The sequence below is a fragment of the Tiliqua scincoides genome, chromosome 4 (assembly GCF_035046505.1).
Source record: "Tiliqua scincoides isolate rTilSci1 chromosome 4, rTilSci1.hap2, whole genome shotgun sequence".
In the NCBI taxonomy this organism is placed as follows: Eukaryota; Metazoa; Chordata; class Lepidosauria; order Squamata; family Scincidae; genus Tiliqua; species Tiliqua scincoides.
In genome coordinates, this window is record NC_089824.1 from 171,896,261 (window position 1) to 171,915,500 (window position 19,240).

Below are 19,240 nucleotides of genomic sequence, written 5' to 3' on the forward strand. Positions count from 1 at the left end.
TCCTGTTCATGGTAAATTTTATTTACAAGCGTATGAGCTCCCACCAAGTACAAAAAACAGAAAGAAGCACCTTGCTGAACTCAGAGCTCCACTAAAGGAAACTCCTCAAATACATAAAGGCCCCTTCCAACTGACTTGCTAAATGCATCCTGCATGTACACTGCAGCAAATTTGCACAAACATGGGTCCCACTCCTATTTGTGTGTATATTATCACATCTGTCAAACAGAAAACAAAAATGTTGCACTCCACCCGTCTAGCTCTGCAGCTTCACTACTGTGTGCTTTTCCTATATCCAGAGGGGAGCATTGCAAGAAACCAACAGCTAAGTGATATGGTCAAAGAGGAGGCAACAAGCAAATGCGCTGAAATGTCACAGCTGTTGCTTATTCACAAACAAAGCTAAGGTCAGTTCGGATGTTTAGGAAGCTGTGCCATTTGAGGGCTGTAGGACATAGCACAAGAGTCATGTAGTGGCATTTCACCTATAGTTTCAGAAGCTGCAGCATCTTCCTACATCTGTCTTAAATGCAAACCAGGAGGAGCAGTTATTTTGCCAAGTAAGAGTTTCTTCAGATCTATAAAGTGCACGCTTTCAACCCCCCCAGTGCTCAGGGGCAGCTGTGTTGACAGGCACCAGGGCTTACAAGCCACTTGCCTTCTCTTGCTGGGAACCAAGACAAGGGACAGTACTGAAGTGGAAAGAAAGGCAGCAGATTCAAAAGTCCATGACATTCTGGAGCACTTCAGGTTGACCTGTGAGCCAGGGAGGTGAGGTCATCCATTCAAACCCTGTCAGTTTCTCAGCTGCATTAAGCTTTCACATCCATAAACGAAGCACGATAAGGCTGGTATCCTCCCCACCCTCGCATCACCTGTAATATACAAGAAACATTCATTGCATTTATCATGTTAGTACAGTTGGCATATCTTCATCAGAAAAAGATTCCACCACCAACAGAAGACAGTCTTTATTATTGTTCTCAGTAGTAAGCATAAAAAAACACACATGGTTTCAATTTTAAATTGATCCTTGCTCTCCTACAGACATGTCAAATCAGCTGATTGACTGGAAATTCCCTGAATCGAGCCAGGGCCAGAAAAGATACACTGAACCTGAGTGAACACTGAAGTCAACAGAACTGTTGTTGGCCACCTTCAGTCTTGAAAGACTATGGTATCGCGCTCTGAAAGGTGGTTCTGGAACAGCATCTAGTGTGGCTGAAAAGGCCAATTCGGGAGTGACAATCCCTTCCACACTGGGAGCAAGTGCAGTCTGTCCCTGGTCTGTCTCCCTGGCTATGGGTCTTCCTTCTTTGTCCTTCTTAGCCTCAGACTGTTGGCCAAGTAAAGTTTGCCAAATGAATACATTATACTGGGTGACTGTTTTCAGCAAAATTACTGCTGAATATTTACGTTCCTGTAACCGAAGTTAGCACAACATGAAATTCCATCAGCAGATGCAGGTCAATGGATAACACTCCTATTTGGGCTATCTCCTGAGTAGAACATTAGCAGGATGGTGCCCTGCACGCATCTTGAAGTTGCCTACTTTGCATCAGTTTTTAAAACACAGATGCTGGCAAACCGCAACAGAGCATGAGTGACTGAATATGTACATACTCCAAACATAGCTAAGCAAATATTTGAACACTCTAGCATCAAGTTTCTAGATACCCAGGTAGCCAGGCCTGATATTTTTCCAGTCCTCATAGATTACCAGTTTAGAGTGTGTTTTCCCTAAAAGCAGTAAGTTTTATCATTGCAATAGTTAAAGCATTTTCAACCTTCTGTTAACAGACCTCTGTCATAACCTAAAAGAGGGACAGAAAAGTGCTGCACATTTCAAAGCTTAAATGTCCAGCAAGAGCATTCTAAATCAAGCTTACTGCATGCAGAATATTAATTACATTCATAAAAGCTATGCACATTTCTTTACTTCCCACACATATATACTCCTGAAGTTCTGAATCCAATTTTCAAGCACTTGAGGTATGAGGTATGGGGTGCCACAGGGCTCAATCCTATCCCCCATGCGATTTAACATCTACATGATACCGCTGGGAGAGGTCATCTGGGGATTTGGAGTGGGGTGCCAACCATTCACTGACAACATCCAGCTAGCTGGCTGGCTGGCTGTCTCTCTCTCTCTCTCTCTCTCTCCCCTTTCCACCAGATTCTAAGGTGGCTGTTGAAGCTCTGGAGACAGTTTGGACATGGGTGAGCACCAATAAACCAAGATTAAATGCAGACAAATCAGAGGTTTTCCAGGTCTGGAAATCCACAATGCAGATGCTAGAGTATCACAATGGATGGAGTTACACTCCCTCTGAAGGAGCAAGTTAACAGCTACTCCTGGACTTCCAGGTGGTAGCTATGGCCAAGGGGCCCTTTGACCAGCTTCAGCTGGTGAGCCAGCTGCACCTGGATAGTGTAGACCTGATCACGGTGATCCGTGCCACAGTGACATCAAGGTTAGACTATTGTAATGCACTATGTGTGGGGCTGCCTTTGAAGACTGTTCAGAAACTGCAATTAGTATAGAATGCAGCAGCCCATGTGCTTGCGGGAGGTAGGCAGCTTGCCGGAGGTCAGGCCGCTTCTCCGACTGCCGCATTGGCTACCCATTTGTTTCCAGGCCCAATTTAAGGTGCTGGTTTAGACCTTTAAAGCCCTATACAGCCTGAGGCCAGAATATCAGAGGGACTCCCTACTTCTGCATAATCCGGTTCATCCCCTCCAGTCAGAGAAGGCCCTTTTACAGGTGCCATAGCCTATGGAGGTGGGAGGGGCGAAAGCAGGGAATAGGGCCTTCTCAGTAGTGACACCAACTTTATGGAATTCCCTCTCTCTCAGCTTAGAAACTGCTCGCTCAACTTTTCAGCAGGGCCTAAAAACATTACAGGTTGAGACTAATTATTCTAGTGGGTTCTGTTCCAAGCACTCACTGGATGGCAAAAAACGCACTATAGCAAATTAATTTAAAAAACAAAGTTTCTTTGCTCTGGTGATTTAAAAACAGCCTTGCTGACCTTTGTGATGTAAGATAAGAGTCATTAAGAAGACAATCCATCAATCAGTAGTCCTCCAAGAGCTTACAAAGGCACTTCAACTCAGCCCCTCCCTTCACCAATGCAAAATTATCACCTTTCTTTCACTTGCTCAGGGGGAAGACACTGGAGAGGATGGCTCTCTCAGCCAGCTGCCCTCTCTCTCATTAAGGAGACTATTGTTAAAGGACTGTTCAGTTTTTTAAACTGATTTTAAAGGAATGCATTCTCCCCTTCTCCAGGGATCAGCACATTCCTTCTCATTTGAAGGGGCCATTCCTGTTGAGTCAAATCCGTGTATAAATAGGCTGGACCTGTATTTAGTTCAGCCTTCTGAGTCCAGGTCTTTTTAATATCAGATATTGTGGGGGGTTTTCATGCTGGTTAGGTTTTATGGGTCTGCCCCCTTTGTCACTGATTGCTGCAAGTCTGATTTTTTTGTTTTGAATGCGGTTTTTTAAAATGCTGCTTTATTGTGCTGTGAAGATTTCAAATGTTTATAGTTTTTATTGTGATATTATGTTGTGAGCTGCTTTGAATGCCCTTTGGACAGATAAAGCAAGGTAGAAATTTAGTAAATAAGCGGCAGATTATGAAATTATTCTTAACATAGGCAAAACTGCTGCCTTCCTTGCATAAGGGCTCAATCCTATTCACACTTACCTGGGAGTAAGTCCCATTAAAATGGGATTTCTGAGCAGATCTGCATAGTTGAGAGGTCTTTGAGCTACAGCTTGGGTGCAGACAAGCCAGATGGGACCTGTTCTCTATGTTCATCACTGCCTATGAGGAACATCCACCAGGAAATCCATTTTTCTACCACTGTGGTGAGCGCTGCTACACTTCCACAAATAGCTAGCTTAATAAGGTCCATGTACATGAACACACTTAATACTACTGGGGACAGGGCAAAGACAAAATAAGACACTTAAATGGTGCAAGAATATTGAGGCAAGTGCTGCATGTATTATGCTTCCCAACCACTTTAGGAGTAGGTTCCAGAGTCAAGCTCCTCTGCTTGCTCTAACCATTATTACCAGTTGAACACAGGTAAGGTGTTAGACTCAGTGTAGGAGATGCATGTCAGTGCCTATTCCAGACTGCTTTTAATTTCTGCTTTAGGCCAGACGAAGTGCCTTGGCTTCCTTTTCCATAGTTGAGTTCCATTTCACTTGTGCGTGCATAAGAATTGTCAAGTTCAAGGTGCCAGGCTGACCATGAAATTAACTCAGAAGAGGAAGCTATTGCTACTCTTGGATCTGCCTCCCTCCAAGCCTGGAATGCCAAGGAAGGTGCAACACTCAAGCAGTTTGGTCGGGAAGGTTCTGGTCTCACATGCCAGAAAGTTGGCTGGGCTGATCTAGCTGAGTATTTGCTTAGGCTTCAAATTTCTATTCCCATAAAATATGGCACAAAACTATCAGGTGGGACACAGTGTATGGATTAGTCTGCTCTTTGTCCTTGTCCTTGTTTCCCCAACAGAAAAGAAGGCAGTAAGAACTCACTCACCACACATATGTGTGAAATTTGTGCCTCCTCGGAGACACGTTTCATGCATAATACAGCGAGACATACAGAACTGCTAAGGTGAGCAAACCAACCAAAGATTGCTTAAAAGTTAATACTTAATTCTTATTTTCCTGGAACCTTCCACATTAAAGTTGTGAGACACAAAAGAATCACCAAATCAGTGCCTCATGTTGAAGTATGTTCTCCATGAACATAAAATCTGTACAATTAGAGCATGTCAAGGAAGCTCACCTTAGTATCCTCTGCCTCCACCAGGAGTTCCTGCTCAGCCTCATGCAGCTCCTCCGCAGGATCATAGCTGTACATTGGCAGCAAGTGATGACGTAGCCGGTCATACCTAAGAGATGGGTTACAAAACATACAAGATAAGACGTGCTGGATCAGGAAAAAAGCCCATCTGGTTCTGAAGCCCGTTAGTGGCAAACCAGCTGCCTCTACAAGTAGGAATGTAAACCCACAAGTAGTACTTGTAAACCCACAAGTAGGAATGTTTTTCTATCCCACCCAGCACTGCTCCTCTGTAGCTGGGATTCAGAGCATACTGCTGCTGAATCTAGAAGTAACACACAGCCACCAGGACTAGCAACTATGAATTTGTCCATTCCCCTTGAAAGCCATTCAGACTGGTGGCTGCCACAGAATCTTGAGGTAATAAATTCCACAAACAAATCTTGTGTTGCCTGAAGTACCTTCTTTTGTTCAACTTCAATCCCTCAGTGAACAGTTTCATTGGATGACCCCCCCCCCTCCCATTCTAGGATTCTGAGAGGAGAAACAGTACTCAACTCTCCACACTGTGTATAAATTTATACCTTAACCATGTTTCCCTTAATCACTCCCCCCCCCCGAAGCTAAAGAGCCCAAAATGCTGCAGCTTTGCCTTATGAGGAAGGTGCTCCAGTCCCTGATCATTTTGGTTTCCATCTTTTGCACCTGTTCGAACTCTGCAACATCTTTGAGGAGTGGACAGAACAGTTAAAAAAACTGCCATACCACACAGATTTATACAGGGGCTATAGAGTATCAGCAGTCTTATTCTCGATCTCTTTCCCAAGGAACCTCAACATGGTATTTGCATTCTTTACTGCTGCCACACACTGAGCGAGGAAGAACTGCTCCAAGCGGAGGAATGAAAGGCAAGCATGAGAAAGGGGATTGTTTCAACAAATTAGGGCAGGGGCCTCCAAAGTATGCCCCATGGTGCACCAAGAAAAGCCTCTTGAGTGTGGCACAGCTGCGGTGAAGCCTTACTGGTCCACCCCGCCGCCTCCCATCATTGTGCCTGATCTTTGCAGAAACTCATGCCAGGCAGCCGCTACCACTGCCAATAGCCCCAAAAGGCTCTGCACCCCAATTTTCCAGGGAAAGCAGTTGCCCAGCACAACTTCCTACGCCGATCAGACACGATGATGAGAGGCAGCAGGGCAGAACAGTAAGGCTTCACCACCACCATGCTGTGCCCAAGAGGCTTTTCCTGCTGCTCCAGATCCAGCCCACAGGCCATAGTTTGGAGGCCCCTGGCTTAGGGGAACTTCAATGCTCTTCTTGAATTAAATCAGTGGAGGGGAAAAGGGGCATGCTAGCACACTGGCCGACATAAAGAGTGCCATATACAGGGCTCACAGGAAAGCATGCATAAGGCTGTGCACAAGAGACAGCAAAGTGAATGCAGCCTCATACAAAGTGTTATAGGCACCCTTGGGCACAAAGGCTTGTGCTGGTCAGCCACTCACATGAGACAAAGACTTGCACAGGACACTGTTTCAGAGTCCAACCAAGGAAAGCGAGGCAGGCTTGCTGCTGGCAGGCTTGAAGTGGCCCATTCCCTAGCTCTCACTCTCGCTCTCTAATCTGTCGGGATGGCAAAGAGGCCTTCCCTTCTCTAGCTGCTCCTGCTCAGTTGCCTCTCCTACTTCCTCTTCTTTGGATGAGGCAGCTTCTGCTTGCTTTTCTTCTCTCACTGGTGCTGGAGAGAGTCTACCAAAGGTGAGCAAACAGACAGACATGCCTACCATGCTTCCCTTTGCTTTGTTCCTGCCCCTTCCCTGCAGAGCCAGTCTTCCAGCATCTCCCCCTCTGGCACAGCCAAGCCACAGCTTGGGGGACCCACTGAAGCCCTCACCCTCAACTTCATTCCTCTCATAACTCATCTGGATAGTCTGCCTTCCTTGGGCTCCTCCTCTTGTTTGCCCTTAAGCCACACCTTCTCTTGGACTTGCAGTGAGCATGGAGGAAGTCTAACCAAGTTATTCCAAAAATTTGCAAGAGTAAGGGCGCAATCCTAACCCCTTATGTCAGTGCTTTCCAGCACTGACATAAGGGCAATGCAGCTCTGAAGTAAGGGAACAAACATTCCCTTATCTTGAGGAGGCCTCCATGAGTGACACCCAACTGCAGGATGCAGCACATGTTCCATTGGTACCGCTATGCCAGTGCTGGAAAGTACTGACATAAGGGGTTAGGATTGCGCCCTTAGTTTTCAGTATTAAACAAGCATGTCATTCCAAAAAAACATCGAAATCAATGGGTAAAACAAGAGGTACTTGTACATTAAATCTTTTTCTCAACTTCATCCATGAAGCAGCAAATAGCTGTTATCCATACAGGAGATACCCCAAGATTCAGCTCATAGGGCTCACTATCACATTTTTCATGCCACTTTTACCCAAATCGCAAGGATTCAAAAGCAGAGATTCATCTTCACTTCTCAAATTCAGTCACTCTAACACTTTTTAAACCTAAACCCTGGAGCCATCTTTTATTATACATACCTGTAGATTCACAGATTGTGTATTAGCTGCATGTATGAGTTCATTCATGGTGACACTCTTGTCTTTAAATTATAATTAAACCTGGAAAGTTAAGGCTGTCCTCCATCTCAGTGTGGCAGCCTAGCTGTACCTCAACTATCATAAGCAAGTGTTCAGACAAACCTTCTCCCAACGAGTGACAGGTTGAGACCAGTGAAGCCATTTCTCAGAATTAAAATTCTTCCCAATATTTAACATAACCCTGACTTCTCCTTTGTCATTTGCATAGAACTAGATGCCAATCTGCTCCAGTCAGCCTACTGCATATCTGAAAGCCTGCCAACTCACAATATTAATTCTTAATGTGATGTGTACTATTTCTATAAGCACCTCAGCTGTCTTTCAAAGCTGAAACAAAGAATTTTGACCCAGTGCGTATTTTTACTTGGAGTCAAAACTCAGCCCTCAGTATGAAGAGAGTTCCTAGCAAGTAACACCTAGTGAAATACCCTCCTGGCTGCGAGATACACAAGTGAAGAAACGGGGATAGGACTTTGCTGTTACAGCCAAAGCTCTGAACTATCCTCTCTAACAGCTGGTGTATGTAAAAAAAGAAAAAGGGAAGTCTAAGGAAAGGAATTAAAGGCACAATCCTAACCAGGTCTACTCAGAAGTAAGTCCTATTTTGTTCAGTGGGGCTTACTCTCAGGAAAGTGTGGTTAGGATTGCAGCGTAAGACTCCAATTATCTTGCAAATAAGTCAAAGACTACTAGTCCACAAGAATATTTACTAGCCAACCTTCAGATTCATATTTTAGCCATTAGTGGCCTAAAAGACAGACCTACAATTTTTGTAAAGCTTCTTGCTTTGATACCTGGAAGAGTTTTTCATTCATTAAGTGAGCATTTATTTACAAGCATGATCTAAATATATCCTCTCTCCAAAAACTTGAGCCAAATTAATGTTAGAATTAACAGCCTCTCCCTCCCTCCCTCCCTCCCATTGTGTGTGTGTGTGTGCGCGCGCGCGTGCGCGCACATACAAAGAATTTGGAGAGGGCTGAAAGGTATTAGCAAATTAACTTATCACCCTTCTCAAATATTATAATAATTAGCATTGTTCTACCTCAACAATGAGTGGCACAAAGAATAAGGGCTGACATATCATGGCTATATATCTAGAACAGTCTAAGTTTACAGTTGATAGTGCATAAAAGCTCCTGTGTTTATGTGCTCAGTCAAAAGCTATTTTCTCTAGCAAGGAAAGTTACTTCTGAAGAGCCCTGTGACCAAAATTCCCCATTTAAAACAAAACCAAGCACTCCCGACTACTCCCAGTGCAGTCCCTTACCTCCTCTTCTTCTGGATGTACATCATCTGCAATGCAGGAAAACAGCAATCAGAGAAGCACAAATGCAGCCTAACTGATTATTTCTCTTTAGAGGGAATGAAGCACGGAACAAGAAAGAAAAGAACTAACAATACTAGGAAAAGCAGCAGTAGCAGAAGGAACATTTTCTACATCCACAAGGCACAACCTTAGTAATTGTGGATGTCACAAGATATTAGCCTATCAGGCGTAATGCAGAGCACTAAGCTCATTAGAAACTCTGGCTCTTGGTGTCAGATGACAAGGCTCTCTAGAGAAGCTGCTCCATGACAACAGCATGGCTTGCACTACCATCTGCTTAATGCTTTCATCAGAATCAGGGACCCTTTCCAGCATCTCCTTTATTTTAAAACATTCATACCCTCTTTACAATCAGCCAAGGTGGCTAACAATGAACAAATACAAATATAAAAACTATAGAATACAAAATTAAACAACAGAGTGATAAAAAAACAGCAAACCAAGAAGTCACAAATCAAAAAAGCAGGATAAAACAAAAGTGTCTTGAGTCCCTGCAAGAAGGTTAACAAGTGGTTTTCTTAATTTACCAGGGAGAGAGATCTGTGTCACCACAGAGAAGACCCTCCACTTTGTGGTTGCCAACTGAACCTTGGATAATGGAGGCATACGTAACAGGAAACACCCCTTCATGACCTCAGGGGACATCCAACTGGAAGGAGGAGGTCCTTAAGTTACTCCAGCCCCAAGCCATGAAGCACTTCAAAGGTTAAGACCAGCAAGAGCTATAAACTGCTCATCTTAAAATTCACAGCTGCTGGACACCTTGAGGATTACAATTAGAACAAGCTTCAGATTTAATGCAGTAGAATGATGGGTTTGCCTGTGGCCCACTATTTAGGTCACACTAGCAAAATATTTCAAATTCCTTGGGGGGGTCACCAATCTCAGGACCACATTCACGAGACCATTTGCACTCCAAGAGATACCCAAGTACAAAATGCATGCATGACATGTAAATTATGACACACTCCTGGCCAGCTTTCTTCTTTAAAATATCAAAAAGGCTAATTCCCACCCCCACCCCCCGCTCAATGTTCCTATGTACTTTACAATCAGGGAAAAATCACATTTAAACTGTGCACCCTACATAACTTAACAGTTGTGTAATTTACTCTGATATCCACACCCAGCTATCTATACCCAGTATTTCATCAAATGCAGCCTTTAAACAACAGCATCTAGTTGCAGGTGCCTAGGCAACCAGGTGCATGAAATTCTTCAAGTCCTTGCACAATACTCTTCACAGATTATAGCAAGCCAGACTTTCAGAAGACATAACTGCACATTTCCCCACCGTCTTCTTTGTCAACTTCCTCCACATAAATGCTCTTCTTGCACAAATAAAAGCTACCCATACTGCAGGCAGGATGGAAGTGTTCTTTAGGTTCCAAGTGTCAGCCCAACTCTATAGGAAGAGGAAGTGATTTGGTAAGAAGGTATATTTTTATCTTGTTTTGTAGAAGTAAGGGAAGAAAAGAGGTATGATTATCAGTCCTCAGGGAAAACAGAGCTTACAATACTCCAAGCATTCCTCATGCCACAAAACAAGAAAAACATAAGCAGCAGGCAAATCAATCCATCCAGGTGTTGCCTGAATCCATGTATGTATGTATGTATCACTCATCTCTGAAACAATCTGGCATGGCTACTGGTGGAAAGATGACACAATTCTGTAGCCAGTACCAACTACCACAACAGGAGAAAGTTTTTAAACAGCTAGCTCAGGGCTTTTCAAACTGGGGCATCGCGACACCCCAGCCTGCGGGCCCTGGCCCCTGCATCCTTAAGGGGCAGGGGCAGCCTGGAGGCAGGGAGGAGGCTGCGACACGACCTGCAGCAGGGCTTCCCGCAGCAGTGAAAGCAGACGCGGAGCGGGGAGCCCTGCTGCAGGTCATACCGGGCTCCCCGCACCCCCAGGAGGCTGCAGGGGCTTGGGTACATGCACCCAAGCCCCTGCAGCCCCCCTGAGCGGCGCGATACTGGGGATCGTGCCGCTGCCTTCCCCCGCCCCTGCAGCCTTCCCCCCTCCCACCCACGCAAGAACTTAGTGGCTCTCAAACTCTCCCAGAGAGTTTGAGAACCACTGAGCTAGTTGGACAAATGAATTTTGGTTTGTTTAAACCAGCTACTTTATATGAGCAGAAGACTTAGGGCAGGGATCTGTTATTTCCAGGGGAGAAAAAAGCCAGTGCCAGATATTCTTTTATAGAAATAAGGTGCACAGACTGATTTTAAGCACACTACTCACCACAGCCACGATGATCCCAACAATAGTAATAAGGAAAAATGGCACCAGCACATAGCCCACCAAGGAGTCGTTGGTTGGCCCAGCAGAGGTGGGCGTGGTGCTGTTACTCATGGCATAGGAAACTCTTGCTTAAGGGGAAGCAGAGAAGCAGCTTCTGTCTTCATCGGGAAGTCCGCCTGACAATCACAAACAGAAACAGTTTCAGATTAAAACACATATTCTTTGTTTCATTCAGCTACCATAATTCCCTCCAACCCCCAAAAGAACTGAGCACAACAAGGCAGTAGAGACCCCAGGGTAGGGCAGTCATGAAGTCACAAGCCAGTCACATGTCACTCCCCACACTGGATTCAGTGCTACAGCTCTGATGAATGAAACCCTTTTTAAATGGTATTTAGCCACAAGGCCTGATCCACAGCTGACTGAAGCAAAACTGAAGATTAAATAGAGAAGAAATTAGATTCTTGATTACTCCCTTCATAAGCAATTTAATCTGCTTGAGGCAGTTTTCTTCTGAAGCAGTTTTAGAACAAGGGAGTTGAGAGCAAAGACAGCAATACAAGAATTTGGGCTCACCTAGCACTAGAGGGGCACCTTAAAATGCAGTACAGGGGCCCAGATATCCTCAATGCCACTGAAACATAGACCTAACCCTGGGATATGACTACTATCTATTCTAGGCAATGAGATAAGGAAGGCTTAGAGCACAAGACTCACATTGTCCCCTGAGAATGAGTGTTTTTACCAACCATTTCCCGCCCCACCCCACCCCTAGCCTCTTCACCAATCTTAAAGCTTTTTTAATTGTAAAGTCTGCAGAAAGGCATTTTAAGCAAATATATTTTGAGCAAGTATGATGTACCTCAGTACACTGTCATGAGAAAACTGCAGTTCTACTGATGTGATGAGTGATCTTCTGAATATGTGACAATTATGCAACAATGAGAAGAAAAAAATCAAGACTGTGTTACTATCTCCTGAGCAAGATCTTGCAGATATAGAACCTCCCAGATATAGAACTAAAACCTTTTTAACCCACACACACCTCTGCATCACAGGGCAGTTTGAAAAAGTATGTCTAACAAGTGACTCACTGCTCAGAAGGAATCATGAAGTCATCCTGGACCATTTAGGAAAACAGCTAATTACAGGGCTTCTTACATGACTGTGTGAACCCATCCTGCACTGTGCATGCACAAACTTGCTCATATTACCTGACACAAGGTGGCTTGTAGAGGTCATATTAAAAAATGCCAGTAACAAATAGTCCTGACTCCTTTCATAGGAGAAATAATGGCTACAAGCACCAACTATTGCCTAGAGCAGGGGTGTCCAAAGTTTTTGGCAGGAGGGCCACATCCTCTGACACTGAGGGGGGGGGGAGAAAAAAAGAATTTACATTTAAAATTTGAATAAATTTACATAAGTTTACATAAATGAGTATATTAAAGATGAACTTACATGAATGAATGAAGGTCTTGCAATAGCTCAAGGCCTATAAAAGGCCTTGCACAAAGCAAGGCTGGCCTTTCCTTTGCTGCCGCTACTGCATCACAGACGTGAAACAAGCAGTGGTGGGAGCCCTCATCCCACAGGTCACGCAAGAGGTCAAACAGTCTCCCTCACGCTGAGAGCAGTTGTGTAAGGCGAGTGTGGGCTCCAACAAATCTCCAGAAGCTCATTGGAGGCTGCGGGCTCCCTGAGGGCCACATTGAGAGGCCTCAAGGGCCACAAGTGGCCCCAGGGCCAGGGTTTGTGCACTGCTGGAGTGAAATAATGCACTTAAGCAAATAGTCCTCATTGTGTGTCCTCTGAGGAAGTAAAGGGCGGGAAGCAAGATACTGTTGCAGGACTCTACCGTGTCCTGTGTAAGATGTCCCCCTATGTAAGAATCCACAGTGTAAGATTTTTGTATATTAGGACTTCAGCTTTTCTTAAAATAGTAGAAGGAAACTAATTTATCAGCTGTCAGGCCTTTGGCATCCCAGGCTCTGAATTGTTGTAAGCCAGGATGTGGCAGGGCAGGTCTTGATGTCCAGCCCTGGTGTGAAATGTAAATTAAAGGAACAGCAGCACTGTACATGTATGTGATTAGTAATCAGCTGCACCTGTTGCAGGTGGGAGTCACATAACTTTGGGAGGATGTGTGCAGAGTCATGTAGGCTATGGTGGAGTGGTGCAATGCACCACTGAACAGCCAATCAGAGTGGGTCACAAGACTGTCTTGTGACAATGAGGTTGCCCTACTCTGATTGGCTGGCCCCGGTATATATGGGGGCAAGAGCAACACCAAATGTGGGTTGCTGTGGTAGAGTTTCTGCATGCTGTGCTGCTGGGTTGCCTCTCTGTATCCCTGACTTCTGGACCGTTTGACTATCTACTCTTCTGCCTGCTCCTTTACCAATACCTGTGTCTGCTTCTTTGGCTTTGTTTGGGATCACCTGCTTCTTGTGCTGTCTTCCTACGCTCCCGTGCCACTCTGCTATCTGGAAAGCAAGGGCTATCCTTCCCCGCTGCCCTGACATCAGTAACCTGCTTTTCTCTTCCAAAGAGGTGCCCAAGGCAACTAATGCACAAACCCCACAATAAAACCATATATCAAGAACACTATAATGTCATTAAAATTAACAAACAGCACACTCCTTAGTAGGAAAAGGGGAGAAACCCCCAAAAAGATTAACAGCATAATCACAAGGGGGAAAAGTCCTGTTGGAAAAGGAAGGTTTTTAAAAGGTAGCAGAACACCAACAGAGAAGCAGACTAAGGGTCCAATCCTATCGAATTTTCCAGGGCTGGCGCAACTGTGCCAATGGGGTGTGCACTGCATCCTGTGGTGAGGAGGCAGTCATAGAGGCCTCTTCAAGGTATAGGAACATCTGTTCCCTTGCCTCAGGGCTGCATTTTGGTTGCACCAGTGCTGGAAAGTTGCAATGGATTGGGCTCTTAATCCTCTATGACAAGGAGTTGGGGGGGATCACTCCACATCACATGTCAGGCTTCATCACATGTCAGCATTAACCAAATTTCCAACAAAAGCAGGATACGCAGCAAAGCTTCTGTAAGTGGCTACTTGACACAAACAGTTTCTATGGGGAGGAGCGGAACAGAGTGGTGGCCCTTTAGGTATTTTGACTGGCCTATTTTGGTAAGAACATAAGAACAGCCCCACTGGATCAGGCCATAGGCCCATCTAGTCCAGCTTCCTGTATCTCACAGCAGCCCCACCAAATGCCCCAGGGAGCACACCAGATAACAAGAGACCTCATTCTGGTGCCCTCCCTTGCATCTGGCATTCTGACATAACCCATTTCTAATATCAGGAGGTTGCACATACACATCATGGCTTGTAACCCGTAATGGATTTTTCCTCCAGAAATTTGTCCAATCCCCTTTTAAAGGCATCCAGGCCAGACGCCATCACCACATCCTGTGGCAAGGAGTTCCACAGACCAACCACACGCTGAGTAAAGAAATATTTTCTTTTGTCTGTTCTAACTCTCCCAACACTCAATTTTAGTGGATGTCCCCTGGTTCTGGTGTTATGTGAGAGTGTAAAGAGCATCTCTCTATCCACTCTGTCCTTCCTGTGCATAATTTTCTATGCCTCAATCATGCCTCAGGCGCCTCTTTTCTAGGCTGAAGAGGCCCAAATGCCGTAGTCTTTCCTCATAAGGAAGGTGCCCCAGCCCAGTCATCATCTTAGTCACTCTCTTTAAAAGGTCTTTAAAAGGTAATAAGCAGCATCTTGAATTGCACCCAGAAGCACTATTGCTGCCTAAAGACACATTAAAAAAATTCAGAACCTAGCTTTTGCAGCAGTAGCAGGCACCAAGGAGCTAACTGTGAGAGCAGCCATTTTCAACCACTGTGCCGTGTACCACAAATGGTCCCCAGGTGTGCCACAAGAATTTGGGAAAGGGTGATTTATTAGTAGAGCCATTGGGAGATGTGAGCCCTCCACTGGCAGCAGTGTGCCTTGTGAGATGAAAAAGGTTGAAAATCACTGTGTTAGAGGGTCCAGTGAATTCAACACCCAGAAGGTATCATAAACACCTTCATCAGGATCCACCATAAAAGTTGATGGCTGGCCCATTACCATCACCTTGTAAAGGAAGCCAAGCCAACAGGCACAGCTAACATGCATTCACCTAACACATGCATGCATTCACCTAACACAGGGGTGGGCAAACCCCAGCCCAGAGACCATTCATGGTCCTCAGGATTCTCCAATCTTTAATGAACCTCTGGCCTGTCAGTCGTTGGAGCCCGAGTTGGTCCACGACTTCCAGTTGCAACCACCAGACGTGAGTTGCGGGGTGAGTTAGAACAAGGCCTTTTATAGTCTCCCTGTGTTTTCTGCATTATTTTTACACACACACCCCCAACTGCCTCTGAACAATTTACGTTTCCATGTGTTTCTAGCTTGGTCTGTATGTTTTCACAGTGCAAGAGGTGTGTGGCAAATAGTTCATAGTTCTCATGTGGTTCTAAATGTCTGTATTTATAATTCTAAATGTGTATTATAAATAAGCTCAGTAAAATTCATTCATATATATAAGTTCCATCTCTAATGTATTGGTAAACATATTCAAATTTGAAATGTAAGTTAATTTTTTTTTTCAGCTCACAACAGTATCAGATAAATGATGTGGCCCTTCTGCCAAAATATTTGCCCACCCCTGACCTAACACAACGTGCTCGGACACAATCACTACTGTATTTAAAACACACAATCCATATTTGCTCCTTTTGTTGCCTACTGGGGTACAGCAACACCTTGCACTTTTGTCTGGTTAGGAACCAGAGCACAGATGAAAGTTAAAAATAGATGAATATCAAAGCATAACCTTATTTACCTTGCAAATTTATTTTGGCCAGTGAAAAATGTGAATAATTATATAACATAAAAATGCAAGCCAAACCTAAATAAACAGAAAAAAAAATGAACACGAGAATGTTGATGAATGTTAGGGAAAGTTGGATGAAATCTGATGAAAGAGGAAAGCACATGGATGCAATTTGATATGTGACTATAATTAAAAGTTATTGAAAGAGCAAAGCAAGGTTTTCCTACAATTTTATAGCGTTCTTGCTTCACACTCTTCACTACACAGTCACAAGGTGTGATTCACTCAGGAATTTGTGCAAGAGTTATATTGGGTTGGATATTCCAGACCCAAATTAGTATTCCAGCAACTGGTTAGCAGCATTTCCTACTTCCATTAAGTATGGCATCCAGAGCCTGCAGAATCACAAATGCTAAGTTAAGGGAAGCATGGTGAAACCATTTGTTCATGAAATCTGAACAAACTGGAAGAGTCAGGTCACCCTCCTCCTTTGTCTTGTGCGGAAAAAGACAGGTGAGGCCCTACCTACATCTGAGAGGAACTGCACTTGGAATTATAGCAGAAAGGGAGCTGGATGCTGTATGCATCAGCTGAACTCCTTCAAGCTATTGTGAGTTCAGTTCACAAAACTTTAACCCTCTGCATTCCAGAACCTGAAGCCAATCTTCCTGTCACATTGGGGCTGAGGACTCTTGACAGGCCGAGGCTGAGAACCCTATGCAGTGAGCAACATCTACTGAACGAAGTGGGGCTTTTGTTGTTGTTCAATTGTTAAGTTGTGTCCGACTCTTCATGACCCCACAGACCACAGCACGCCAGGTCTCCCTGTCTACCAATAACTTCCAGAGTTTGCCCAAATTCATGCTCTTTGTCTCAGTCACACCATCTAACCATCTCATCCTCTGCCGTCCCCTTCTCCATCTGCCCTCAATTTTTCCCAGCATCAGGGTCTTTTCTAAAGAGTACTCCCTTCTCATGAGAAAATCAAAGTATAGGCGTGCACCACTTAATGACTGATTGCATATATGACAGTGGTCAAAGCACAATAAAGATGCTCTTAATGAGGCATCTTCCATAACCTGCACCACTTAATGACTGATTGCATATATGACAGTGGTCAAAGCACAATAAAGATGCTCTTAATGAGGCATCTTCCATAACCTGCACCACTTAATGACTGATTGCATATATGACAGTGGTCAAAGCACAATAAAGATGCTCTTAATGAGGCATCTTCCATAACCTGCAGAGGAGTGTCTGTTTACCCAACAGAGAGGCTTTTAATGCAAAGAATAGGCAATCTATCTCCAGTAGCCCATGCAGCCAGCTAGTGTCTGGAAGGGAATGTCTGTTTACACAACAAAGGCAATAGACTGGACTGAATGTTCACTTAATGACCCAATTGCATAACAACAGGGATCACAGAACATATCCATGGCGCACACCTGTATTTAAGCTTCAGCTTCAGTATCTGTCCTTCCAATGAACAGTCAAGGTTGATTTCTTGAAGGATTGACTGATTTGGGCTGCAATCCAAACCACACTTTCCTGACAGTAAGTCCAATTGAACTCAATAGGCCTTCTGAGTAGACCTACATAGGATTGTGCCCTTGATCTGCTTGCAGTCCAGGGGACTCTCAAAGTGAGACTTACTTCCAGGTAAACATGGACCAGACGGGGCAAGGCCACACAGTTCTCCGCCTATGCACCCGAGGATAAGCCCCACTTCAGTTAACCCATTCCTACCCAGCCCACAGGTGTGTGCACACTTGATCCCAGTTGCGTATACGCAGCGTCGGGCAGGGGTGGCTTTCACCTCCCGAGGAAGCGGGCTTAGCAGGAATTCTCAGGGGAGGCTTCCCAGCGCCACCTGGCACCCAGGGAAGGCCACCCAACCCTACCCCTCGGCTCCTGCTCCGAGCAGCACCGCAGCAGCTTACCCTTGGGCCAGGCAGGCAGGCAAGCACCCCGGGGGACTGCAGCAGCCGCTCCCTGGAGAGTCACTCCCCGGACGGCTCCATCTTCCTCCCAACAGGCCCGCACCTGCAGAAGGGGCAAGAAGCAGTGAGGTGCCGCGCCTGCCTCCCCGCGTCCCCCGCCAGCCGGGGCTCCACCTCCCCAGGCATCTTCCCTCCACCACTGCAGCAGCCCCTTCTCTTCCCCGCAGGCACCCGGCACGCCCCTGCGCACACCGTCACCTCCTCACCTGCGCCCAGCCCGCCGCTGACGCTCCCGCCCCCGCTGCCAGCCCCAGGAAGAGCCCCGGGCGCGTGACTGACAGCGGGCAGCCACGCCGAGGAGCCGCGGCCAATCGCCGGCTGCCGGGGAGGAGTCGGGGCCGGGCCGAGCCACGCGCTGCTGGAGGCGCTAGAGGGCAGCAGCCGCCTTTAGAAGCCTAGCTGAGGACAGGAGCGGTAGGCGGCAGCAGGGGTTGGCTTCAGTTAGGCTGCAATCCTAGCCACACTTACCTGGAAGTAAGCCCCATTGACTGTAATGGGGCTTACTTCTGAGTAGGCATGCATAGGCTCGGGCTCTCGGGCTGCAATCCTACACTTACCTGAGAGTAAGCTCCATTGACTGTAATAGGACTTACTTCTGAGGAGGCTTGCATAGTCTTGGACTCTCAGGCTACAGTCCTATCCACACTTACCTTAGAGTAAGCCCCACTGACTGTAATAGGATTTACTTCTGAGTAGGCATGCATAGGATTGGGCTCACGGGCTGCAATCCTACACTTACCTGAGGGTATGTCCTACTGAGTGTAATAGGACTGAGTAGGCATGCATAGGCTTGGGCCATTTGCAGCCCAGGCCTATGCATGTCTACTCAGAAGTAAGCCCCATTAAAGTGAATGGGGCTTACTTCCAGGAATGTGTGGATAGGTTTGTAGCCTCCGATGAATATCTGTTCTCTTTGGAGGCATCCTTTGCCACTGAAAAGGGCTAGCCCTGCAAGGATCTTTTCAAGCTTGTTGAATGGGCACCAAAACAGCAAATGAGGTACAGTGTAATTAAACATAGGAGTACTGCACACTGGGACAAAGAAAAAGAAATCAGATATAAATTGATGAGGTCTGAATTGGCAGTGGCTAATCAGGATAGAGACCTTGGTAAAAACACCTTTGGTAAAAACCTTGGTAAAAACACTCAGTGAAAACACCTTTGGGGTAGCAGCCCAATCCTATGTGTGTCTATTGAGAAGTAAGTGCCATTGTGTTCAGTGGGGCTGACTATCAGGAAAGCATGCATAGGATTGAGCCTGAGGACCCAATCCTATCCAGTTTTCCAGTGCCAGTGCAGCCTTGCCAATGGGGCATGCACTGCATCCTGTGGTGGAGGGACAGTCACAGAGGCCTCCTCAAACATGGGGCTGAATTATGGCAGCACTGGTCCTGGAAAGCTGCA

General features: G+C 45.6%; 1 protein-coding gene across 1 annotated transcript; it reads right to left on the reverse strand.

Moving 5' to 3' along the window:
- On the reverse strand, positions 1-18,122 carry SMIM29 (small integral membrane protein 29). Its single transcript, XM_066625177.1, has 6 exons — positions 18,043-18,122; positions 17,777-17,879; positions 10,990-11,165; positions 8,682-8,707; positions 4,812-4,917; positions 1-875 (listed from the first exon to the last, which is right to left on the reverse strand). Exons 3-6 carry the CDS (start codon positions 11,098-11,100, stop codon positions 813-815), a joined length of 306 nt encoding a protein of 101 aa, XP_066481274.1. The 5' UTR covers positions 11,101-11,165; positions 17,777-17,879; positions 18,043-18,122; the 3' UTR covers positions 1-812.
- Between the last annotated feature and the right edge of the window lie 1,118 nt (positions 18,123-19,240).